The 27995-nt window shown below is 39.6% G+C and overlaps 1 protein-coding gene across 1 annotated transcript; it reads left to right on the top strand.

The window, feature by feature from the left end:
- Positions 1–12: 12 nt before the first annotated feature.
- Positions 13–26891, top strand: nectin1a (nectin cell adhesion molecule 1a). The gene is made up of 10 exons (XM_085175009.1): positions 13–460; positions 11289–11401; positions 16866–17124; positions 18217–18334; positions 18560–18741; positions 18843–18960; positions 22479–22630; positions 22832–22964; positions 23068–23128; positions 25846–26891. The coding sequence occupies exons 1-10, from the start codon at positions 403–405 to the stop codon at positions 26158–26160; spliced, it is 1509 nt and encodes a 502-aa protein (XP_085031135.1). The 5' UTR covers positions 13–402; the 3' UTR covers positions 26161–26891.
- The last annotated feature ends 1104 nt before the right edge of the window (positions 26892–27995 follow it).

The raw sequence follows: 27995 nt of genomic DNA, 5'->3' as shown, positions 1-27995 counted from the left end.
GTTTGCGCTGCTCAGCCCTCACACAGTGGCAGATATCTGTCAGGCGGGACTGGGGGTAGGCTCTCTCGGAAATAATCTGCCCACGCGTTAAGCTGCTTTATCCCCGCCAAGCCTCGGTCGGACAGAGACGCCGTAGCTCCGCTCGCAGTCACAGCCTCAATTAGAAGAGGGGCAGAGAAAGGAAAAGTGACCAAAGGTGCGGAGCAAGTTTGAGAAATCGTTTTCTTTTATCAGGATAACAGTGTGTGAATCAGAAGTGTGCGCTGCTGTTTGCTCGGATACATGACTGGACTCAGACAGACGCTCCTGAAGCCGAACCTACTGCTGTCTGGGAGGCAGGAGGCGTAAAACAAGTTAACAGAGGGAATTTAATAGCCACAGCCAGACGCTGGCAAGGGTGGCATGGGCATGGAAAAGGCTGGAGTGTGGATATTCCTTATAACAGCTTGTGTTAATCCAGGTGAGCCACTCTGCTTTTACAAAAGCCCGTTAATTAATGTTAATGTGAGCCCGGTTTTGCTCAACCAGGTGAAAGTAGTGCTGTGTGATACGATGTCGATCCGCTACCTGTATTGCCGACACCAATACCAAAACCGATACTTTGAACCTGTAGAGGCAGCTGTAATTTAAGAGATGAATCAATGTCAATTTGCTAATTCTAAACACAGTTTAATGACTACTAAATCACTGTGATTTTTACTTTCCACGATAATTAGTTAACAGCATAAAAGCACACCTTTCAGGTTCATGTACATCACAGTCAACATAAAAGGGTTCATAAAGTATTGGACTGATCATGCTAATATCAATTCAGTACCATTGGTATCGATACTGCCGATTTTTGGATTGATCTGTCCAACTCCAGGTGAAAATCATGATTTCTCCGCTCTTTGGCGATCCCAGTGAATGGGATGAAGTCAAAAAAAGAAACTCATTTAATATAAACAGGTTAACCCAAAAGATAGAGAACTAACATGATTTTCAGAGCTTTATGATATTTATAAACCCTTTATAAAATAGAGAATTAACACATCTCTGACTGTTGTTTTATTAATGCACTCTTATTTTGGGTTGCCAGGTTGTGGGTGGTTATTACTTCTGCTAAATATTAGTGCATTTTTGTATGCTTATACACCAGGTGGATATATTAATACACATTACCATTAATGATAGCATCATAAAATGTTTGCATGTTGCATTAAAGGCAGAAAAAATCTAGACATATTTGTTGCACCCCGGATCTTTTTTTTCACTGTGATTGACATGTTCACAGCATGAAACTCCACTCTCATCTGCCCGTTTAAGCCTTTTCATCTGTCAAACTACAATCAGCAGTGATCAACTCCACAGGAAGTCGTACAGAATGTCAGCAGGTGCGCTGCTGCAATCACACTAAAAACACAGGTGCCAGCGGAGAAAGTGTGCCACGTATAAATGTGTGTGTATGTGTTTGGATGAATGGAGTAACTCTTGCTGTAATGTAACAGGTGCAGCGGTGTAATCACACTAAGCCAGGGTCAAACATGCAGCTGTCATAAGAGTTGTGGTCTTGTAATATTGAAGCAGAGGGTGGGTGGGTGGGACCAAGGTATACATATTGCGTAATGGCAAAAGCTATTGTGGCTGCATATGGACGCTGAGCTGCTCTGACATCTGCTGTGATTGCTTTTTTCGCTCGTTCAGTGATAAACCCCCCAACTCCTGTGTGAGCTGAGCAGTAGTTTGCCTGTGTGCATACATGTGTTATTAGTGAGTATGAGGCTGGTGCATGTGTGCAGGATTGTCATGTTGAAGGCCAGAGCTGTGGATTAGAGCAGGGAGCAGAAGGGTGTAACAAGTTGATTGCTGCCAAGTCCCAGCCGGCTGACTGTTGCTGCAGTGTATCTGTCTTTTCTCTGGGCTCATGCAGACTCAGAGCACCTCTGCAGGTCTGTCGGATGGTGTAGGGTGTCACCAGGCTGATGTGAGTGCTGTCGCCACACTGTCCCCCCCTTTTGGAATATAAAAGTTTGAAATCCGTGTCTGTGGACTGACACAAAAAAAGGCTGAGTGAGACCAACAAATAGACATCATCATGAATTCTAGCATAATCCACTGTCCACAGCTGGAACACACAGACGCTACCCCACAAAAATAATCCATCACAAACACACAGCCCGTCTGTTCCCTCCAGTTTTTTTTCTTTCTCTTCTGTGTACCCCTTTCTCATTAGAGTCTGCAAATATTACGTCTCCCCCCCCCGGCGTCCCCCATTGTCTCTCAAACATTTGCTCTTCCTTCACATATATTTTCCTCATTTCTCAGCATCTACCTCCCCCTCTTGGCTCTGTGTTCTCCTTTCATGTCTCAAACACAGATGCAGCAGCCATCATAATCCTTCATGAACTGCCCGCTGAACACCGGCCAAGCGTACTCTCCACGTTCCTGCGCTGCCACAGGGATTACACACTCGCATAGACACAAACATGTGTGGGTGTGTATTACACGCGCACAAACACACGTGCACACAGATTCCAAACAAACACAATGAGAGCTTATAATCGATCTGGGGGGAAATTAAAGAGAAGTTTTTTTTTTCATTTCATATTAGACAGAAATGGGCTGGAGCTCACACAGTTTAGTAAATGGAGTAAATGGAAGTCTACAAGTCAGTTTGATGCTGTGCAACATTTTTGTTGGTGCTGCTGTGTGAATTTACATATAGTGGCATATATCATATCATATATGTTACTGTCAGGCCACCTGTAGTATGCACAAGGCAGGCTTCGGTGTGAGTGTTGTGTGTTTTTGTGCATGAGCACTCTACCTTTTAAAGAGGGCCTCTTTACAAGTCTTACTATATTAGTTTTTTAATATCTGTTTGACTTGAAGTTTTGAACTTTTTATAGTAAATTTCTCGCATAAAAATGGACTTAGTGTCAGTCAAGCCCCCAAAAAGAGAGAGGGAAATAGTTTGGTTTTCCTCTTTTGCCAGTTTAATCACTCAAATGATTTTTTTCAATGTGAATATACAATAATAAAAAAGAGACACAAATAGAGTGTATAATCCCCGATCAATCACAGATTTGATGTCCTAAAGATTAAACTGCTAATCTGTCCTCTTCCTCTGTCACATCAGGTCAGTTTTTTCTTCTGGGTAGCAAAACACTGCAGTTTATTGCATAAATCTTTATTAACAGAACCACGGCAGGTGATAAGGTCAGTCTGAGGTTTTTTTTAAACTCTCAGACACATGTTTGTAGTTACTTTATCTCTTTGGTATTGAGTTTGATCTCTGTGAACCAGTCCAAACTTTGTTCATTTCATGAGTTAACCATAAGTCAGAAAGTTGTTTAACTGCAATTGAATGTTTAACTTGACCAAAATTGTAAAATAATTTACTGCTACCATAACTACAGATTTATGGCTACTGGTTGCTGCAGAGGTACTTTAAATTTAATGTATTGTCACATTAGGTCATTGTTTTTCATTGGTTTTGTGGTTTCAGACAGACCTTAGGAGTTGTTTTAATTAGAGTTTCAATAACTAGTAATCTCTTTAGGGCTGTATTTTACTGGTTGCTTACATTTGCTTAGCAAGCAAAAGGTTGGTGGGTCACTTCCAGCCGGAGACACAAATCCCCTTTGGGGTTGTGTCAGGAAGGGCATCCGGTTTAAACTGCTGTCAGATCAAACATGGAGAGCGACCTGTTTGGGCGACCCCTTGTGACAAGGGAACAACAGGAAAAAAAGGCAGCTCTAAAGAAAACAGAGATCAGCATTTTTACAGGAACTTAAAGTAATTACAGCGACAACTTGTACAATAATAAAACTCATGCTTGAACTGTTAATTAAGAGATGTAAGTTGATCGTGATAATGCTCATAAGTTGGGGCCTTTCTTCCTTATTTTTTAAAAGCCTTCTACAACACCTGCAGGCACCTTTATTTTGAATTGTCACACATACAAGAAAATGTTAAAATTAGCCTCTCACGTAATGGCGCAGAAAGATGGGGATATCCACTCAGGATGCAAGGGAAAGGTCCAGCATGGTCCTCTGGCTGTTCTGGCTGCACGTTGAACATTCAAGTGTGAAACAATATTGCTATTGTTTTGTGCTTTTCCCATGCTCTTCTGTTGCCCATGCAGTGCTGTTTATGGAGTATTGCCATGTGGAGCTGTGAGGTCATTTCCCATACTCTAAACAATGGAAGAATGTGAATGGACGCAATAGGAAAGAGGAACGTGGGAGAGATGTAGGGCAAATGAGATATGAATGTGGTGTGTGTGTGTGTGTGTGTGTCAAGTTGGTCTATTGGTTCTTACCTTAAGCCCATAATGAGCTCAGCTGCTCAGCTCAGTAGGGGGTGCTATCAATGGGAGGTGTGTGTGTTAAAAAAACAATCCCACATAAGTGAAAGTGGGTCACGCCATGGATGAAGTTACAATTACACTTTTCAGTGGTACTCGCCGTGTTGTCTCATATTAACCAGATATGATTAACAGTGAAAGAAAATTGCCCGGTTAAGTGAACTGCAAGAGCAAATCTTAAGCGGTGGGATAAGCAGCAGGTTAAAACTCACTGCTCGACATCTTTGGGGTTAGAAGCAGGAAAAATAGGTAGATTAAGCAGATCTGTGGGGTCAGGAACCTTTTCTCTAAAAGGAGTCATTTTCATGCATGGAGCTGCAAACTATATGTGAGCCTTACAATGAAGGTGACACAGCCTGTTCAGCAGAAATTAGCATCATCGTCACAAATTGGTGTAAAAAATCTTTTGGAACATGCGATTCCTCTGCAGTCAGCCATTTATGATCATTTGGTACTTAAATAATGAACTTTTGTTCTTAAATTAATGAAGTGGAACAATTCCAGGCTTTTTCCACCACCACTAGTGTATATGCCACAGGTTAACCTACCAGTATGCGCAACCTCTTTAATCAAAATTATATTTTTAATGCTAAAATAGAATTACTGGGTAAAACTTTATAATAATGTCACACCATTAAGTGTTATTAAGGTATTAGCAAGTGTTTTATTCATAATTTGGCTTTCTTAAAAGTCAAGTTTGTGACAGATTTCTAAAATATTTGTTTGTTTTTTTTGACAGTTGGTCTAATAAATGTGTTAAGCAGTGTATAGTTAAGGCAAAGACTCCTTGTTATCTTTGGCATGAATAATTTCTTGTCACAGCCACTCGAAATGTGTTTCCGCTGCCACATTTGTTCCCAGTCCTAAATGTATTTAGCATACCTTACCATAATGACTGGAAACAGGGTGCAAGAGTTTTCCTGGCTTATATAGCTGGCTTCCCAGCCCCTCTGGTAGTTATGGTACAGTATATTTCCTGAACTGTCTGGCCCACATAAATGTCACCACACATTTCATTCTTCATGATTTTGCAGGCTTTTTCAAAGTTTTAAGTGTGAGTTGAAAGAGCTAACATATGATTGAGCACACCAAAAGACAAAGGCTGTGGCATTAGTGAGTCATTTTAGGATCCTTTTAAATGCCATTTACATATGTGTTTATAATTTTTTAGCCATTAGTGGCATTGTTTTTGCGACAAGCTGTTATTTGTTACTTTTAAAAAGCTTTGAGTTGAAGTTGAAGACAAATGCTCCATTGTTACCTTTCTGAGGTGCTATATCATAGAATTACATGAAGTAAATGTACGCCATAACCTGTACTTATTCTTGTCGTGCTGTCAGGCCACAAAAAAAAATAAAATAAAAATTAAGGGCTGTCGTAGACACATTCTTAATATTGTCATGATCAAATTCTTGTCAACAGTAAATCAAAGAAACTGCAGTTCTAATAATGAATTTTTTCATTTACCTAAAAACTGGACAGCCAGTGTTGTATCATAGTGATACAGATATTTCATTCTGCAAACACACAGCTTCTTTATGTTCATCTTCCACCAGCTGTGTTTACCTTGACTCAATATATTTTCGGGGAAATAGCTTGCATTCACTGGCAACACTTTTGTTAAAATTGAATAGGAGGTGATGGCTGAAATATTACATATTTCCATATTTAGAACAAGAAGAATGCTTCAGGTTAATTATATATATATATATATATATATATATATATATATATATATATATATATATAAAGTGAGACTCCATTTACTGTAAAAACATCCACATAACTCTTGTCTTAACAAAATGGTTAGTTTAGAGCAGACTCTGAAAACAACTATGCATTACTTCAACCAAAGCAGGTTATAATGATGAGCTGTCTATATGTACAGTAGTAAATGGATCATAAATTCTGTAATGTAAATGCACTTTAATATCCTGAATGCTGTAATCTGACATTGCTGGCCTTCCCCCCTCCTACAGACCCCCCACAAAAGCACACAATGCATTAATGAAAATGAGCTTGCAAAGTGCAGTGAACCCCAGCATTAATACAAAACTTGCTAATATCATAAAACACACAGCTGTGTTTGACCATGGAAAGATTTTGTTCATATTGTGCAGTTGGGTCCTCCTAAGAGAGCTGTCCAAGCTCTTGAGTGCATGTTTGCATGCAAATGCACAAAAGCCTATTACATTCTCTGCAGATGTATATGATGAGACCGAACAAATCTATTCAAGTACTGAGTTTATACACTTTTCATGATTGGTTTCTGTAACGTGACAGGAAAATGACAACAGCCTTTTCTCTGTAAATCTGTGTGATTTTGTGTCCCACAAATCAGTGTTCACAATCAAAATTCAGTCTGGCAACGGATGAAATTGAACATTTGAATGAGGTACTGATTAAATAGCTAAGAGAGGACGGTGAAATTAGACAGCAAATTACCTTTGCCTTATCAACTGTCTTAGTTCCTGATCGCACTGATTCAGCAAGGTGCTGGAAGATGGCTACACTGAGGTCATAAAGGGATGACATGGTCAGCAACATTACTCAAGCAGGCTGGGGTGTTTAAATGACTCACGTGGTGGTCATTTATACAAAATATTTGATGCTAATATCCAGATGTTGCAGATGAGATTGGGATTCATGAGACCAGGCAACATTTTTGTTCTATTATCCAAGTTTTGGTGAGCACACAAGAATTATGGCCTCATTTTCCTGTTCTTAGCTGTTAGGAGTGGCATCCCATGTGGTCTAAAGCTGCTGTAGCCCAGCTGCATCAAGGCTTGATGTGCATTCAGGGGTGCTCTTCTGCATACTTTAGTTGTAACAAGTGCTTATTTGAGTTACTGTTGCCTGGTGAGCTCATCACTGGACCCACTTCAGTTTGCCTACCAACCTGACATTGGAGTGGATGATGCCATCATCCACCTCCTACATCGTTCCCTCTCTCACCTGGAGATTGGTGGGAGCACTGTGAGAATCATGTTCTTTGATTTCTCCAGTGCCTTCAACACTATTCTTCCCTCGGTTCTGAAGGACAAGCTGGAGAACTCTGGAGTGGACCATCACCTCCCTACCTGGATTTTGGACTACCTCACCGACTGACCACAGTATGTGAGGACTCAGGGCTGTGTGTCGGACAGGGTTGTCTGCAGTACGGGAGCCCCACAGGGAACGGTTCTGGCTCCGTTCCTCTTCACCATATTCACTGCAGACTTCTCCCACAACTCCACCCAGTGCTTCCTGCAGAAGTTCTCTGATGACTCTGCAATAGTCGGCCTCATCACTGATGGGGACGACAAGGAGTACAGAGGACTGACTCAGGACTTTGTGGACTGGTGCCAGCTGAACTACCTCCAGAGTCAATGCCAGTAAAACCAAGGAGCTGGTGGTAGACTTCCGCAGGCACAAGCATCCTCCACTGCAACCACTGAACATCCAAGGTATGGACATTGAGGCTGTGGACAGCTACAGGTACCTTGGTGTTCATCTGAACAACAAACTGGATTGGACTCATAATTCAGAAGCCCTCTACAGGAAAGGGCAGAGCAGGCTGTACCTGCTGCGGAGACTCGGGTCGTTTGGAGTAGAGGGCCCACTCCTGAAGACCTTCTATGACTCTGTGGTGGCCTCAGCCATCTTCTACGGTGTGGTCTGCTGGGGCGGCAGCATCTCTGCTGGGGACAGGAAGAGACTGAACAGGCTGATCCGAAGGGCCAGCTCTGTTCTAGGATGCCCTCTGGACCCAGTGGAGGTGGAGAGTGACAGGAGAATGGCGGCTAAGCTGTCATCCCTGTTGGACAACATCTCCCACCCCATGCAAGAGACTCTGACAGCACTGAGCAGCTCCTTCAGTGGGAGACTGCGGTACCCATGGTGTGGGACGGAGAGATTTCGCAGGTCCTCCCCACTGCTGTCAGACTCCACAACAAAGACTTTTGCAGCTGATCAAACCCTCACACATGCAATAAGACTGCTATATGTGCAATTCTTGTACAATTCTTCTTCTGACGAAGTTGTACTTTTGTATTTTCTTACTCAGTTGTGTATAGCATTTGTATTTCTATTTTATTCTATTGTATATATTATTCTATTCTATTCTATTTTATTCTATTGTATATAGTATTTTATTTTATTTTATTGCATTCCAGTGTTTTCTAATTTCTGCTACATAACTTTGCACTTTTGCTGTAACAAAACAAATTTCCCACCTGTGGGACTAATACTCTTTCTATCACCTCAAGTCAGTCTGGCTACTCTCCTGACCCATCTGACCTCTGACATCAACAACACCTTTTCCCACTAGATATTTTCTTTTTTCTAGACCATTCTCTATAAGCCTTAGAGTGGCGTGGGAAAATCCCAATATATTTTTGAAATACTTAGACCAATCAAATTTCATTCCCATTCTGATGCTCGATTTGAACTTTGGGTGGCCTTAATCATATCTCAGTGTATTTAACTGCTGCAATTTGATTGGCTGTTAGATATTTGAGTTACAAAGCAGTACATAATAAAGTGACTTTTGTGTGCCACTAGGTAACAGTTGTTGTGAATTAGCATTATATAAATAGAACAGAATTATTGAATTATTGCCCTTAATGTTACCATTTGATTTGCCAGAAACCAGATGTAGTAGAAATGCTACTATCTATTCTTTAATTACAAATTCTCCCCTTTGTACTGCATAATCATCTGTTAGACGAACAGGTGTGCCTAACAAAATCCAGTGAGTGTCTATAGGATTGTAGCTGCTCAGTTTGTCTCCTTTGTTGTATTTTCTTGTTCATGATGCTCCAAATGTTTTCATTGGATGACAGTGAGCCAACAAACAACCATGTTCCTCCATACCATCGCGTTTGCTGGCTTTTGAACTGTGAGCCGTTAAAGAGTCCGTGCAGTGATTTCCACTGCAGACTCTGGTGATCTCTGGATTTTCTGAGTCTTTTGATGATTTTATGCACAGTAAAATGAAATTCCCAAACCAGCTCTGATGTTATGTTGAGAAATGCTATTCATCAGTCGTTGAAGCATTTGGTCGCAAACTCTTACCCAGAGTGGTAGAAACGCCTCCCCATCTTTACTTCAGAAAGACTCAGCTTCGCTCAGCTCTGATATTTTTTAGTCTTGTTACACACTTTATCATGCAACAGACTGGCGACCTGTCCAGGGTGTACCCTGCCTCTTGCCCTAAGACAGCTGGGATAGGCTCCAGCGCCCCCGGCGACCCTGAAAAGGATAAGTGGAAGCGTATAGATGGATAATGTAACAGCCTATGAAAAAAAAAAAAAACTGTGAGGTTTATACCAGCAACTTTTTCCATATCCCATTTTTTTAAAAATCAGTCCTTAGTATGTGCTTTTCAAAACCCAACAATTTCAGTTGCAGCATTTTAATACATATATATGAAGATATGTCCAACAAATTATAGGGGTTAAAAGTTTTGCAAATCAGTTTTCTGGTTATCTTGGTCTTAGGCCTTAAATCTGAGCCCTTGCAATTTTGCTTTGCTGAAGACTTTCAGTGCTAAGTGGGTGATTTCCCATGATGCTTAAAATTCAGAGAGTGGTCAAACTATTTGAAAGGATTCTTAACAGTCCTGATTGAGGCAATTGAGTTTTGAACAATGCTCTGGAGTTCACTTTATGTTGGTAATGAACTGTGTCTACATCAGCAAGATCTCTGGAATTAAATTAGAGATACAGCTGTGTGTTGTTAGCACAGCAATAATAAAGTGTGTAACAAGACAGTGCAGTCCAGGAGTAGTAACGCAGCAAATATCACCGGAGCACTATTCGAGCCGTCGGGAGAACCACAAAGCTGTATTCAGTCCTATCAGTTAGTATCTTTATCATAAACCCACTCTACTTCCTAATTCACAGCCACCTCTTTAATCATAAATAGACAGTTGAAATTAAAGCTCAATACTAATTCAATAGATCCAAATGCACACACTCTGAGACTGGCAAGAATAGAGCAAACAGAAAGTAAGCTTTTAATAAAACAATGATGGGAACTTACAAGCAAAGTCGAAAGTTATTAGATCCTATTCTGAGCTGCTTCCTTATTCAAAAGCTGGTAAATATGGAGCTGGTAGCACTGCATATTTAATTTGGATTTTTACACCGCATGCCTATTTTTGCATGGCTCGGGATGTTTCACTTGTTAGGTGAATTTGTAAATGGTTATTCTTAAGGAGTCACCAAGCTAAGCTGATAATACGTCCAAAGTAAATAAGGAAACCAAAACTAACTAGACTAAGATAACCAAAGGCAGGGAACTGATAAAGATGGATTTATTTAAAGTTCAAATTATTTTTCTAATGATACTACTCAAAGTGCATTAGACTACAAGTCCATAACCACATATTCATACAGTACTGTATACACTCCAAGAACTGATTTATTAATTAATTTATTTTCTATGATAGAAAGTAAACTAAAGCATCTAATGGACTCTATTCATAACATGAAAATATTGGCCTGCAGAATGAAATATGGCACCTCGTGATCTTGTTTGTTTTCTTCTTTTTTTAATTATTTCAAACACGGAAACCCTTCCATGTGCAAATTATGTCTACGGTGTCTAATGTAGAATGATGGTTTGGTTAGTTAGTAAGTTCCACTAACTAACTTGTACTTGTGTATGTGGTGGGTGTGGCTCTGTGTTGGATTTGTTGAAGGGGATCAGTAAGTCAGTGGGAAAAGTAACAAATCACGCTTATTTTTATCTCTCTCTAATCCACAACATTCCACCTCAGCTGACCCGTTACGCTGCTGAAATCACCTCTCACAGCTCAGCTCACTTTATGAGCTCAACATGTTTGCTGAGTGTGAACAACTTAAAGCACACCAGTCTAACGCTGTCAGCGTGTGTATTTGTGTGTTTGTTCATGGGAGTGTTTGTGTGTCTTTAACCTCTTCTGCTTCTCCTCTAGGAATAAATGGACAGACTGTGGAAATGGATGATGGGAAGTCGGGATATGTTGGCTCAAGGGTGGATCTGCTGTGCCGGTTCATTAACAGCTCTCCGCCTGTCAAAATCTCCCAGGTATTAATTGCTCACCTGAATGAATGTACTATGCCAAGTGTACACGGTCCAAAACGTACTAAATCACAAAAACACAGTATATCCGTCACCCTCCCATCAAGGATGGCAGATGGCTGCCTCTACTTGGGCCTGGTTCTACTGCAGGTTTCTTCTGGTGAAAAGCTACTTTTTCCTTCCAGCTGTCACTAAATGCTTGCTCAGTGTTGATTGTCTGGTTGTTAGTGTTTTCCTTCTATTATTGGAGGGTGTTTACCTTCCAAATAGAGCACCTTTAAATGACTATTAAATGACTATTATTGTCTGTCTTCAAAATTGAATTAAAGACTTTGACAGGTGGGATTGGCTCCAGCCCCCCCTGTGACACTAAAAATGGATTGATAAATGGATGGATGGATATAACAGACAAATAATAATTATCACTGAGATGACAAAACCACAACTATATTTGCAAAACTAAGGCTAAAAGTAGAGTTAGCAGAGGTATGATAAACCCTTAAAATAAGGTTTTTAGAGACAGCCTCTTAAACATTTTAGTAAATGGGACACAAATCCAGTAAAACCTGGAGTAATTTGCCTTTGCATGCAAGTGTGGTGGACATAATAATAATAGTAAACCTCGATCTATTTTCTAAACCGGTTATCCAACCGGGGTCATGAGAGGCTGGAGTCTATTCCAGCTGACATTAAGCAAGCACCAAAGTAACACGCTCGTCAGCCACTTACTCTCACATACCTATCTTACCTATAGCTAATTTAAACTCACCAGTTAAGCTAACATATGACTTGGATCTTTGGGAGGAGATCTGAGAACCCCCATGCAAGCAAAGAAAAACATGAAAACCCCACATAAAAAATCCCCAAACTGACCATCAGGTTTGATCCAAGAGTGCAGAGGGCTGTGAGGCGCTGGTGGTAACCACGGCAACACGATGTTGAAAAGCTATAATGTTTTAAAAACAATTTTTCTATTCATCAACAAGCCACAAGACTCTTGTTGAAAATCTCCATGCACTAATTTCACTAATTTCAATGGAAATAGGAAACTATTTCTTCTGTATATGGATGTTCAAATTAAATTCACCATAGAGAGCAAAAACAGGAATACATAGACTCAAATTTGAAGAGCTGAACCAGCAGTTTTGCCACTGAAACCATTACGTTTTTAGTACACGTATTTATTACAACACAGAACAGGTTCTTACATGGATTTCTCAGTGATGGTTTTCACAAATAGTAGAAATGCACTAACATTTAACAATAAGATGTCAGTCTTGTAAACTGCTTTTTATCCCTACAACATTGTCTCTGTGGTAAGAAGTCAATCTAAATCTGTATTTGAAATCTGTATTTGGTTGAATAAAACAAATAAATAAACACTGCTAAATGCAATCTGGTCCATAAGTATTTGGAAAGTGGTGGAGTTTTCACAACTTTCTGTCTCTTCTCCATCATAGTTACATTTAAATGAATCAGTCAAGATGCATTTGAAGTACAGTTAAGAATTACAGACATTTTTTTAACCCCACGTTCAAAGTTAACTGAGCAAACTCATAATTACGCTCATGGATTTTTGTAATCACATGAAGGCAAATCATTTGCAGCCCATGACTGAAACCAAATGCTGATTTTCTTCCTCTGAGATGCTTTATCAGGTTGCTGCTTGTTTATGTGTATTTCTAAATTCAGTTTTATTGCTAGTAAGCGACAGACATGCTTAGTGGAGCGTGGTCGACTAATTGGCTCAGTCATTTTGGGGTTATTATCTTTTTGCACTGCATTTGATTAAATCAGAAAGTGTCATTTCGAAATTTATCCTGCTACTTCTGCCAGCAGTCACATTATAAATAAACACCAGTGAAGCAATCCGTTTGGCAGCCATACCTGCCCACAACCTCACACACTGACCCAGCAGGTGTGTGAGAATCTGGTGTGCTTTGGATAATGAGCTCTTTCTATCCTTCTCCCTGCTTTTCTTTCCCCCCATTATTCTGGTTAAAGCCAGTCTTAGTTTAATCTGTCCAATGAGCGTTGCAGACATCCTGAAAGGTGACTCTAGTTCATAGAGTTTGACTGTAATAAGCATACCACCTTGAGATTGTTCTTGACTTGGCTTCGTAATAAACAGGAAAACAACTCTACAGTCATCCAGGTAACTTTGGTGTTACTGAATTGGCCAGTGTCTTTCAAATAGCTAATTTTAGACACTCCTTAAGTTTCTCCTGTCTCTGGATGTCTTTTGTCTTTCCTGCCTAATTTCACCCCATTAGCGTCTCTTTGGACCTCATACTGAGAGCATATTGAAATTAACTTCAGACCTTTAGTCTCCTGAATTTATTAGTACTTCTTAGTAAGGCTGGGTGATATATCGAGTTGTTTAAAAATATCGATATATTTTTATACGAGATGTGACAATATCCTTTATATTGATATAGTCTATGTTACGTTATAATTATAGTTGTGGAGCCACAAGTTTGCCTCTCTTTCGTCAACTTTTGTCTTTACGCAACGTTACTCGGCCTCGCTTCTCCTTCACTGAACACAACTCCTCCTCCTTCCCCATCGCTTCACCTGCAGGCAGCGACAAGATGGACACGGCAAATCTCTGTTAACGAGTTACTGCGCATCGATTCGCCCCGTGCGTGGGGCTGGACGGCGTCAACGTGTTAGCGAGCTAACCACACTAAAGCCATGAAGCCCACAGGGGCTGCACGACCTAAAATCCTTTCATTCTCTCAAAAGTTGACAGCGCGCCTTTTGTATGAATTCTGGTTGTGCTTGATGACCGCGAACCGATTTTATGTATAACACGGAGCTCAGCAATCTGTCAAAAAATGTTTTAGTAGGACTTTGGTAAGCTACGGAGCTGCACCGCTTGATGGATTGTCGGAGCATTACGGCTACCGAGGAGCCTCGTGTAGTGATACATACTGTGCTTCAACGTAATATTACCGTATTGTGTGTGTATAAGGACCATAAATGCCACCTGTTAAGAGACATGGTTACGAATAGGGCTGGGTATGGTCACTGATTTCTAGAATCGATTCAATTCCGATTCACAAGGTCCAGAATCGATTCGATCCACGATTCGATTTAATTCGATTGATTCGATTCACTTCGATTTGAATATGGGAAATTTTGACAGTCAGAAATATTATAATTCAGATTAGTACATTTACATATTTTTGTATCTATAAAAAGGAAGCTGACACACGCAAGACTTTATCAAAGGTGTGAGCCACAGCAGATGCCTTTGTGTCAAAGTAGCTGAAGATAAAACACAGAAACACATGAAGGTGATTTTTCCTGGCCTGGGATTTTATAAAAATATTCTGTAGTACATCAAAAACTAAAGAAAACCATTAATCAACATATGAACATTACCTCTGAAGTTACAGCGGTTTTATTAGAGACACGGCTAAGCATTTTGCATTTTGCATAATTTTAAAAAGTTTAAATTTGTTCAGCATTGAACGGCAGAAATTAGGTTTTCTTTTCGGAAGTATATAAAACGGAAAGAAAAAAAAGTCGGCCGATAGCGCTGTAAACAAAGGTAGACTAACAAGCAAGCGAATAATGCAGAAAACCATACAGAGAGAGAGAGGGGGAGAGAGAGAGAGAGAGAGAGAGAGAGAGAGCTGTGCACCGTGGTAGAAGCAAAACAGTAAAAGTAAGAGTGAATACATGACGATGTTTATGTGAAGTGTAGTTTGGATCTTCTTTTGCTGCTGGTTCGGTCAATATTGTTTGGAGAGACATCAAACTAACAGCTTTACAATCAGCGCATAAAGGGCGTGAACACAAAGCGCGGACCCGCAGATCAGAATCAGCGGGCTGTCGGCTTTCAGCCCCGACTGTGAGAAATTCGACATCTGATTCTGATCCGCGGGCTGCGCTGTGTGTTTAAGTCTTTGTGCAGAATCCGTGTTCCTGCTCTCATTTACTGTTTTAGCTGTTTGGTGGTTGTTGAAGTTTTGTGAGATTTCACCTGAGATTCTGGCATTTCCGGCAAAATAAATTTATATTAAAAAATCAATTCAGGATTTTAATGAATCGATTTTACGTAATCCAAGCCAGAATCGATTTTAATCGATAAATCGATTATAAAAACCCACCCCTAGTTACAAAGCGGATTTCAAACTCCAGGCTGTCAGTCACGCAGTAGAACTTGGGAACAGAGCAGCTGTGAAATCTGTCTCTTTGTTATTATGCTCAGCGTCTTTTAGTTTACATTTTGACTGCACAATTGTGAGCTCTTTGTTATACACAAAAACAACATAGTTTTCTTTTATATATGGAGCATTATTATTTAATAAATGCTCACAATTTATTTTTGAGTAATTTTTTTCATGTACATCTATGCTGTATGTTAATAAAAGTGCCTGTGTGACATCTGGGACACAGCTTTGACTAAGAACTCTCTTTTTGTTCTTACTTTATGGCTTTAAAAAAAATATCGAGATATATATCTTATATCGCCGTCCAGCTAAAAAATATCAATGTGTGAATTTTGGGTCATAAAGAGAGCCGAGAGCCACAAGTTCTTTGGTTTTCATGTGACATTGACTATGACTGTAAACATCACAGCAACAGTGAAAAAGCTCCAGCAGCAGCAGCTTTTTTTCATCATGCTGCTCAGGAAGGCAGAAGTGAGCATTCATGCCCTCACTCAAGCTTACAGAGAACTGATGGACAGCATCCTGACTCCTGGCATTACTGTCTGGTATAGAAAAACCACCCAAGCCGAGAGGAAGGCTCTCCAGAGAGTCATAAAGACTGCAGAGGGATTATAAGGCTTCATCTTCCATCAGTGAAACAAACCACTGTAAGATAAGAGCACTTCATATCATCCGAGACATCCCCATCCTTAATAACAATAAAAAAACAGTCAGCACACAGCCTGAGACGCAGCACAGCAGACACAGCACACTTCCACTACAGCTTCTCTCCTGCCACAATCAGAATGATGGCAAGAAACAAAATAAGGACTGACTAAAATACACACAAGTGTAATAAACATTTCCATAGCATGCAATGTGTTTTCATACTATAGTTATTTAAGTGCTTATAGTAATTTACAGTGACTTGCTGTTCCTTAAACTTGAAATAACTTGACATATTGCCCCTTAATTTATCTTTGTTTTATTTAGCTTTGACTCTAATCGCTGCTCAATGTCTCTAGTACGTGGCAAATAAAGATTTTTTAATCTATCTTTTCTCCATGATTTAATTTTAAATATGTTATGATGTACAGGGACACAATTACAAAACTTGTGCCACTGTCTAAAAAATGATGGGCCTGACCCAAATGGGATAAACTCATTTCCTACAATAGCAATGTTGCCTCAAATCATATTTGTTGTGTGACATCTGTGGCTCATCTAAGATCTTTCAAACTTGAGCAGTATGATGTTCTCCGTCATGTCAGGCATCTTTTCTCCATCGTGAATCATCCTTCTTTCTTTAGGTAACATGGCAGAAACTGGTGAACGGCACAAAGCAGAACGTGGCAATAGCAAATCCATCCCTGGGTGTGTCTGTGGCCCCGCCCTACAGGGACCGCGTTACCTTCAAGAATGCAGCGGTGAGGCGACGAACTCCCACTCTTGAAGACACCACCATCACTTTCTCTTCACTTCGCCTCTCTGATGAGGCCACCTACATCTGCGAATACACCACCTTTCCCGCAGGAAACCGAGAGAACACAGTGAACCTGACTGTCTACGGTAAGGCAGACCTTTGATGGATAATCTGTCGGTGTAGCACAGGTGGATTGGCATCCTCTATCCTTGACAGGAGATGCTGGACGTAAACTTGTTAGAGTTATGATAAGCATAAAAGGTTCATGACTTTAGAAACTGTAGATTCATGAACAAAAACTTGTAACGTGAGGTCCATAATCAAATGCATCTACTCCTCATGTTTCTCTAATTTTAACAGACAACATCAATCACTGTCATCATGTATCTGCCAGCAGGAAAACCAATATGAATGTCAGAGATGATGGATTTGGTTATTTGAATATTTAGAGTGCCAGTGCATTGCTCTCTTAAAAATATCAACAGTCCCACCATCTTTTAAGCTGCTTATTACAGAGTTTTTGGATTATCTGAACACTCGCAGTCAGACATGCCAGGACATTTGAAGACATCATATTCAAATCAAGAAACAACCCAACTATTTCATAATTTTGTTTGGCCTAAATAAAAAAAAAAAGTATCATCAGTGCACCGTTTTAAAAAAAAAATCCTGTTTTGTTAGGCGGTTCTTTATTCATCTGTAACAAGTTTAGTGTTTTTTCAAGGTGGAGAATGCACTGTCGCACTCATTTCTTCATTCATATAACAGAAGTTTTCTTGATTGATTTTGTTACTTTCCTAAATATACAGTGTAAACCAGCTTTCAGGTGACTGCTGTTGATACGCTATATGAACGAAAGCTTTCGCTTAATCGTTGAATTCAGGTGTTTTCATCCATACATTTAGCCTCTGCAAACATTTGTGAAAGAATTGGTTGTTCTTAAGGTGTTTAGGAAACATAGCAACTCTGGAAAAAAAGAGGCAGACCACGTAAAGAATCACAAGTCGCTGAGTATTGAGCTCCATAGTGCGTAAAAGTTGCTGACTCAGTAACTGCAGAGCTCCAAACCTCCTCTTACATTAACATCAGCACAAAAACTGTGTGCTGGGAGCTTCATGGCTCCTGTACATGTAACGTGTGGCCCGGTACTTTTGTCTATACAGTTTATATAAGGTCAAAGCCATAGTTTTACTTATCAGCACTTTCATCAAACATTGTGTTGTATTACATTTTCACAGTTCGCCCAACAACTCAGATGAGTCTGTCCACACCAACACTGGTGGCTCGTTCATCCAACCTAAAAACTCCAGTGGCTACCTGCATCTCTTCCAATGGAAAGCCACCCGGTACAATCAGGTGTGTGGGAATTCACTTTTCCTTTTCACAGCGTGCTGTCCTCTGATTAAGGTTTGCCTTTGTCATCTTCAGATAATGAGAGTGTTACTGCTAAATGTCTCATCTCCATGCTTTCTTCTTTTTAAAAACTTCTACTTTTTGTCCACTAAAATAAACATTTAGGTTACATTTACTGCATACACATGTATTTGTGCATCTCCATTAAGTCCTCACTGATGTGAGCAGGTGGGAGACCAGGGTACCTGGAGAAGTGACCACCCGAGAGTACAGGAACTCAGACGGGACATTCACGGTTCAGAGCGACTACATTTTGGTGCCCAGCAAAGAAACGCACAAAGAGACGCTCACCTGCGTCACCACCTACAATGAGGAAGTCTACACTGACAGCGTCACCCTCGATATTCAGTGTAGGCCTCTTTTAAACCTAATAACCACATGACAGTACAGGCACTGAGAGCTTTTGTTGTGATAGTATTGCCAGCTAAATGTTTGTGCATGTGTGCACCAGATGAGCCAGATGTTTTAGTGGATGGGTTTGATGGAAACTGGTACCTGAACCGAGACAATGTTCAGCTGAGCTGCATAGCTGATGCCAATCCAGCCGTCTCTCTGTATCAGTGGAGAGTGTGAGTATAGCTCTAACATTTATTTTCTTACTTTCAGCACTCATGCAGCAGAGAGCAGATCATTTTCACTGGCTTCACCAGCGTGGTGTCCGAGTGTGATTTCAGCTTCTGCTTATGCATTATATTAAACTGCCATTTGACTGATTAATAGTCACAAACAACATGTAAACCCTTTATACTATTGACCAAATTACAATAGTGTCAATTTAATTCAGTTTAGCTCATTTTTATGCCGTCTTGGGTGCAATGGCTGACCTAACAGCTCATTCAAGAGCAATATTTTTAGTTGTCACAGAAACCCTGTCCCACAGCGATGTAAGCAGGCTTTTATATAAAGAACCAGTTCAAATAATATAGACTGAATGTAACTTTTAAACTCTTGCGAGCCCTGAAGTGAGGTTCACTCTTGGTTGTATTTCTTTCCCTTTTAGCTTCCTATGATAAAAGCATTCTTTCTTCCTTTTCTGGGGAGAGTGTACGTAGTGGTCTCTGTTGTCCTACTAGTCACCGTTTTAGCTCCAGATAGCTCCAGGAGAAACCTGTTTTGATTCAACAAGTCTTCATTTTCCTGGGAGATTTCATATCTAGTGGCAAATAGTGGTAATGAGGCTTATAAGAACAGAAGGTGTTTTTATAATTTAACTTCCACATGGGGAGATCAGAATCTGCTTCATAATTAAAAAGTTAAAGCCTAACAGCTGCTTCTGTATGGAACGCCAGGACTGCCATAATGAATTAATTAAATACACCATTAAATAATTAATTAAAATTGGAATTAATTAATTAAATAAATAGTTATGACACATGTAATGAATTAATTATTGACACATTAAATTAATTATTTATGTATTTCGCATTTTAATTAATTATTGACACATTTAATTAATTATTTAATGATATATTTATTTATTTAATTTTGGCAGTCCTGGCGCCTGGCTCTCATCTTGAATTAATTTTATCTGTCAACCTCACCCATCAAACGCAGGGGGCGGGGTTAACGCTGCCCATGCAGCTTCTCTAACATTTGATTGGTTGCCGTGCAAAGTAAGTCAAAACAGGTCGATCCTAGATAATCGATTGCTTGTGTAGACTTGGGGCAGCCAGGTATCCCAGAATGCATTTCAAATCACAGGCAGCAATGGTGGTGGTGTAGTTTTAAAATGCCCCGTTTTTCTGTCACCAACTACACTTTTAACAGTGTTTTAGCCGCGAATGTCGCGCTGTAATCTTCACGTCTGGTCAGGTTGTCAACATAGAACATGTTTGCAAAAGTGCTCAGATATTTTCAGAGATTTCAGTAGCTCTGCTAACAGTCAGTATGCAGAGTGCACCGAGGGGGTTATGTTAACCGGTTTGTTTACATATTCCACTCTCTGTGTTCCACATGTTGCATTCGCAGATTCTCATTTTCACTTAACGATCGTGTCTTTCCACCTGGTCTTGTGTCTCTGTGCTTCTGTAACATAAAGAACGAGCTGACATTTTTCTCTAAATAGGGAGTAGGACCTCCCTATTTATATCATAGTTTATGAAATAGCACGTGTATTTCAGTAATAGCCTACTGATTTCAGTGTAGTGGTGAACAGTCACACAGCTCACGTGGGTGTTATCTGTGATACTCCTTAACTATAATTTATCCAAGTTAACTTCAGTTAACTCTGAGCGGCTGGATCGACGGAGGTCAGACAACAATTTTACATGTATGATCTTAAAACAGGACACAGCCATTATTCGTCCTGGCCTCATATCAAATGTGAACGCAGACTGAGTCTATGTTTGACGTTTGCTTTATATCTAATCTTCCTCTCAAACATTTAAACAGCAACGAGTCTGCAGCTGAGGGAACACAAACTCAAATTGTCGGAACAGGTTTGCTCGTTTCTTGCGTTCATTTGGTAATTTATTAAATGTATAACTGTTATAACTGCTGAGTCTCTTACCCTGATGAAAATGCAGAAAACACAGATCACGAACACCTGTTCAACCAATCGCTTTCATTCCACTTTGATCTGTGACAAACTGACGGTTCATCTCTGTTACAGTGTTGCGTTAGACTGCTATATTTTTGTGTTCTTTATGCTGTAGATTTTCACGTCTCTGGAATAGTTGGCAGTATTAAGGATGCTTTTCTGTAAAATCATATTGATATGACCCGTGAATTATTCGTAGATGACAGTTAGATTAGTCAGCTGGGAAACTCTGGGTTAACTCAAGGAGCTGAAGATATCGTGGACATGCTGACCTCGCTCTGTGGTGTGCAGGTCCGTTTACCCTCATGATTAATATTCACAATAAAAATATTAGCCGAACATCATGAAGTCTGTATGTGTGTCATAGTGTTGAACAACCTTTGTACAGTTAAAGCCAGCAGTTACTACATGACGGAAACACCAACGTTATCTCTTTTATGCGTTTATACACAGGTCACGCTGATTACTGAACAAAAACCCAAAGATCAGCTGTTAATCGAATTTATTTGCTCTCTCTCCTCCTTAAACATGTTTTTAATGTTAGTTATAATTCAGAATTGGCGAGTGAAACACGTAGGACACATAAGAACATCAGGAAATAAAACCCCGATAAATATAACCTCAGTAAAATAAGTCAGTGTCAGCGGGGGTTATTACAGCTGTGTACCGGGGCATGCGCTTTGTCGGCGGTAATAACAGCTCGATTGCTTGCGAGGCGAGCGGGTCTATCCCCCGCTTTGCCGTGAGACTGGGCAGACATCTCCGAAATCATCGAAGCACTTTTGCAAAGAGGCTGTATCTTGAGAAACCGACCAGACACATGAAGATTAAACCACTACATTCTCGGCTAAAAAAATATTAAAACTGTATTTGGTGACACACACAAACAGGGTTTTTCAAAGTTCAGTTCTGTTAGTTTCCACATGCTGGTTGTTGTGTGCTAAAAACAATGGCCACCAGGCCAAAGCAATGGTTTTGAGTCGATCAGCGTTAACTGAGTTTGATGGGTGAGGTTGACAGATAAAATTATTTCATGGTGAGAGCCAGGCACCAGGACTGCCAAAATGAAATAAATAAATCTATCATTAAATAATTAATTAAATGTGTCAATAATTAATTAAAATGTGAAATACATAAATAATTAATTAAATGTGTCAATAAATAATTAATTAAATGTGTCAATAATTAATTAAATGTGTCAATAATTAATTAAAATGTGAAATACATAATTAATTAAATGTGTCAATAATTAATTAATTACATGTGTCATAACTATTTATTTAATTAATTATTTCCCATTTTAATTAATTATTGCCACATTTAATTAATTATTTAATGGTGTATTTAATTAATTCATTATGGCAGTCCTGGCATTCCATACTTCTGAGTGTCTAAGAAACATTGTAATATCTGGTCTTACTTTATCAGTTACACAGGAGTCTATTATTCCTAACGGCTTTATATATTTTTGTAGCTTCTGTTTTGTGTTTCTGTTTACAAACTCCTGGGTTTGTAAACTTTGATTTCACACCACTGTGTACTGTTCAGGATTAATGGCACCATCCCGAGCAATGCTGAGACCCGAGACAACGTCCTTACCTTTAAAGGGCCGGTCACGTATGACCTGCAGGGAATCTACGTGTGCGATGCAACGAACAGCATCGGGACACGATCGGGCTCCGTGGAGGTCAGCGTTTTAGGTAAGATTACATGAATTTGTCTGAAATTCAACATTACTACTTCTGATATTGTTAATGCTTTACTATTAATAATAGTAATATATAACACTCCTTCAGAAACAAGGTTTTGCTTACTGTGACTGCTTTACACTCAAATATTCCGTGCCGCACAGTTTTTGGAGCTTTTCCTTAAAAATGTGTTGTTGGGTTTTTTTTCTGCAGAAAAACCATTACCGCAGATAGCAACGAGTGATGTCATCAGCGTAATCGCCTTATTATTGGCTGCTGGAGTGCTCCTGGGCATTACTATCACAGTCCTGGTGCTTAAAATAAGAAGTAGAAAGTACGACACCTCGTACGTAAACAGCTCTCCATCTTTTTGCTTCACACGTACCTGTTTTTTACGACACGGTTTAAAGCCTTTAATACATCACTTATTTTGTTTTCTGCTTGATCAGTGACTCTCCATCCAGAAAATTGTCCCAGCCAATAAGAAAAAGGCCAGCAGATGACGTCCAGGTAACATTTGTACTGAGTGGAATTTAGATATCACATATTTAAAAAGTTTGTAAAATGTCCACAGGGATTTGGCTAATCCACTAATAAAATAGAAATAAAACTAAAAATAAAATTGTTCCAGGTCACTACTGAGAGGACAGAAACTTCAGTGAGGACTTTTATGTCGTAAAGTATGTACCTATAGTTCAGGATTTGTACTAGCTTGGATACAATTACCCCTCATTTCTTCATGTTTTCCTTCCAAGAAGACAGACTTGTTTTTTTTAAGTGGGATTGAGCAAGTTTTCCAAGTTCATAAAGGCCTTTTAAAGCTTTTCTTTGCTGCTTTTTCCACTGTTCATGACCATTTTTAGAGGAATTATTTGTTTGTTTGTTTGTTAAACCACTTAACACCGACTGAGTCATTCAAGCTTAAAAAAAGTCATCTAACTCAAGGGTTAAACCAGTGTTGAGTGTACACACTGGCTCAAAAGAAAGAACTAATTTTAAATTGTACTGTTAGACACTTTATTACCAGCAGCCACCCCCCCACCCCCCCAATTTAGTTATTTGAATGTCAACCATAACACAGTTCGACAGGCATAAAATAGTAATTTGGCATCTAGATGATCCCCAAATAGGTTTTAGCCAAAAACCTTGATTGGTGTGCAGTATGTTCTCAGGAAATTTCAAGTAACTGGACAAGTGGAAGACAACAGAAGACCTGAAAACTATTTACAGCAGATAAACAGTATCTGACGCCACTTTCTTAAGAAACAGGAAGAAAAATCCAGCAAGAACATGACACAGGAGCTGGGAGATGCATCTGGCCCCTCTCTTGAATAGTTTGCTGTTCACTGACGCCTCATCAGGATTGGTCTCAGTAGAAGTGTGGATGTTAAGAAGCTTCTTAATGAAGGGAAACAGGGAGAAAAGGGTGGTGGTATGCCACATTACACAAGAACTGGCCTGAAAATCAGTGTCAAATTTATAAATGTCATTAGATAGAGGTACAGTGACTGTCTTCAGCCATCTGTAAAACATTGTGGAGGTTCTGTCACGGTTCAAGGCTGCATTTCAGCCAGTGGTGAACATAGATTATAGTAGATAGAAAAACATGAACATAGCAAATGACCACAAACACACTTCCAATTCTATCCAAAGCATACCTGGATAGAAAAACACAGCAAAGCACTATCAGTCATCGATTGTCCTCCCCAGACCCTGGACATCAGCATTAGCTGCGTGGGGTCATCCTGACAGAGAAAGGAGGAAAAGCCAGCCAACATCCAAAGAAGAGCTTTGAATATCCTTCAAGAAGCTTAAAGAATTATTCCTGAAGACTAATTAAGGAAATTACAATAAAGCTTGACTGAGAGTGTTCAGGCTATGTTGAAGAGTAAAGGCAGTCATACTAAATACTGACTGTAAATTTTATTAGAATTGTACAAACTCTTTTTTTGCCTTATATGCCTTATGTATTTCCATGTAAGTTTGCACCTGCTTCCCATCTTCCTTCACTGAAAAAAAGACCATGTTGGATTTACTTAATTCAATAGTGGACATTGGTGGCACACAGTTGTTTTGCTTTGGCAGAAACTTAAACAACTTAGTTAAATCAACACAACTTATTTATATTCAATAAACCTGTGCATTTTGTGTTGATTAAACATGATTGAAACATATGTAGATGAAGTAAGTTGAACTCCTGGAATATTTTAATCGTTCACGATTTTGTCATTTTATTCCAAAACTATTCAATAGCTTTTACCCCAGTACTACGTGGTCACTTAAATACTACATGTTATCTTCATATTATATAATGTTCAACAAAGTCTAGAGTCCGGTTAACATAAACATTAAATGGATTTACCTTCCTCCTATCTTTATACAAGTTGGGGGGGGGGGGGGGGGGGCATAACCCTGAAGTGATAAGTTAAGAGGCAGGGTACACCTTGGACAGCTCACCAGTCTATCACATAGAGACAAACAACCATTTACATTCATGGGCAATTTGGAACCACCAATTAACCTAACTCCAATAACTGCATGATTTTTAACTGTGGGAGGAAACCAGAATACCCAGAGAGAACCCAGTGCAAACTAGCCAGATTGCAGATTTGAACCCAGGACCTTCTTGCTGTGAGACAACAGCGCTAACCACCATGCCACCAATCCAGGACTGACAAAAGTTTGAAATCCAGCAACTAACCACTCTTACTAGATTGTATCATGTCATCTCAACAAGAACAAATTAAGGTGTTGAATTTCATACAAATCATACATGATTTAATTACGTTCACCATAGAAAGATGAAATTATTTTGTTCAAATTACAAGTTAGACTTTTGTAAATGTAACAACCACCCAGCCGCCAGCGGCTGCTCGACTTGACTGAGATGGATGCCTTCCTCAAACCACCATCCAAAGCCGTCGAGATGAAATCACATGCAGTGTCGCGAGATTTAACATTGCTATATTATTGACTTACTTACTCACTCGAACATGATATGAACAATTTAATATACCATCTCTGCATATCATGCAGTTTCTTACACTATATCTACACTTCACTTTAAAGCATCAGGCAATTGTGTTGAATACACGCAAGATGCTTACATAAATCCAAGAGATGGACAATCCCTTTTTTCAGTGTAGTGAAATTTAAAACCCCCCCACAGATGATTCAAGACTCACAATACTGTAGATCTTTAATAAACACGCCTCCTTTCTTCACAGCATTCAGCACGGTTTTACGAAGAGCTTCCAAGCACAGCTGACTATGTGAGCTACAGACTGGCCTGTAACAAAGAGGATTACCCAGAGCCCTACTCCCCTCCAATCAACCCGCCTCTTACATTTCTTCCCCAGCACCCCTACCACTCTACTCCTCCAAACCCTGCAATGACCATCAGCAGCACCGCCGCATCAGGAAACACCTTCTCTCCTCCTTCACACACCACTGCCATCTTTAAATACCCCTCTGTACCAGGTCTGTCCTCTCCTCCTCCAGGAGTAGCAGCGTACACTTTTCCCAAAGAGCAGTATGTCTGAAACGACATCAGCGAAACGACACGAATGAAAAAAAAAACAAAACCCAAACATATTTAACCTGACTGGACTACGAGGCAGTGTCTCTGCACCACTGAGGATAAGGACAATAAAGGTTTGGCTATTGGACTTTGAATTAAGGCCAGTTTGGAAACATTTTCTCTCTTTGTCCTGATTTATTGTGCTCTATTTGTTCAATGAAAAAAGGAAGGCTGTGACCCTTAAAGGTGAATTGAATTTCTTTTGAAAAATGTATATTTCATGGTTGTATTAGATTTGATTATATCAAACTGAAAGGATGGGATTATCTCTTGACGTGGTTGATTACTTACTTTATCCTCTATAGCATCATTTTGTAAAAAAAAAAAAGGAAAAAAAGGAAAAAAAAGAAAGAAAAGAAAAGAGGAAAAAGAAAATGGAAACAAAAAGAAAAAAGAAAATACAGTTTCCTACTTGATATTTGATTCCCATTGTCTTCATCCTGTGGAACAACAGATATTACCTTTTGATTTTACTTCTTGGTTTAATGTAATACAACTGCTGTGCTTGTATTTTGTATAATCTACCTTTTTTTCTATGTAAAGAAAAATGTTTTTATTTACTGAGGAGATTATGTGATGATTTGTAAAGTTGATGTTTTTATTTGTGGTATCTGTGGGTTTTAGCATTCATTGACACTGGTTGTTTGATGAACTTGAATTTGTAGCATTTAAATAAAAATGATCACATAAACGTGCATCAACAGTCTAGTAGCTGGGTAAAACGAGCTCACCGCGACATGGCTGTGATGGTTGGACCCCCTTTTGACATTCAGATCTGTTTGAGATCTTCGTGGCCCAGATTCAACAAGGTGGTGGAAACACTCCTCAGAGATTTTGGTTCATACCGACATGGCAGCATCACACAGTTGCTGCAGATTTGCTGCAGGTCCAGGATGGGAATATCCGGTTCCAACCAATCCCAAAGCTGCTCTATTTAATTAATTAATCTAATAATGGTGTGTTATCCTGCTGGAATCAGGAGCCTCAAGACAATGAGTACACTGTGGTTATAAAGACAACCTGTGGTATTTCAAGGACGCTCAGTTGGCACCTAAGGGCCCAAAAAGAAAACCCCCCACCATCACACCACCAGTCTGAGTCATTAATAAAATCCAGGATGGATTCATGCTTTTACGTTATCTACACTAAACTCTGACCCTACCATCTGAGACTCTTCTGACCGGGCAAATTTTCAGTTGTCCAGTTTGGTGAGTCTGAGATGCTCTTCTGCATACCTTGGCTGTAACAAGTGGTTATTAAAGTTACTCTTGCCTTCCTATCAGCTCAAACCAGTCAGGCCTTTCTCCTCTGACGTCTGGCATCAATAAGGCATTTTCATTCGGAGAACAGCTGCTCACTGGATGTTTTCTCTTTTTCTTGTCATTCTCTGTAAAACAGAAAGATGGTTGTGTGGGAAGATCAACAGTTTCTTAAAATATTTAGAACAGTCCATCTAGCCAATAACATTGCCACGTTCAAAGTCACTTTATTCACCCTACAACTCCATTGTAATGCAGGTCATCTCGACAGTGTCTACATGCCCAAATTCAGTGAGTTGCTACCATGTGATTGGCTGATTAGATCTTTGAGTTAACCAATAGAACAGATCTACCTAATCAAGTTTCTATAAGTAGGCGGCCCATTTAAATAATTGTGTTGCAAACACTGAAGTCTGCAATGACTTTCTTTCATTTTGGATAATAAAAAAAAATCTCTCTAACATTAGTAACCAATTTAATTTTTATCTAGTGAGACTGCATAAAAAGTTATTAAAATTTAACCTGTCAATGCTGAAAG

Source organism: Neolamprologus multifasciatus, chromosome 10, assembly GCF_963576455.1.
Source record: "Neolamprologus multifasciatus chromosome 10, fNeoMul1.2, whole genome shotgun sequence".
Classification (NCBI taxonomy): domain Eukaryota; kingdom Metazoa; phylum Chordata; class Actinopteri; order Cichliformes; family Cichlidae; genus Neolamprologus; species Neolamprologus multifasciatus.
The sequence above is the reverse complement of the archived record's forward strand: the minus strand, read 5'-3'. Positions and strand labels throughout refer to the sequence as shown.

Bases quoted from the DNA above. Each gene is read 5' to 3' on its own strand.
- nectin1a (XM_085175009.1), top strand. From the start codon at position 403: ATGGGCATGGAAAAGGCTGGAGTGTGGATATTCCTTATAACAGCTTGT. The intron at 18,961-22,478 runs GTGAGTATAGCT...TGTACTGTTCAG, and splicing joins TCTCTGTATCAGTGGAGAGT to GATTAATGGCACCATCCCGA. The intron at 22,965-23,067 runs GTACGTAAACAG...CTGCTTGATCAG, and splicing joins AGTAGAAAGTACGACACCTC to TGACTCTCCATCCAGAAAAT.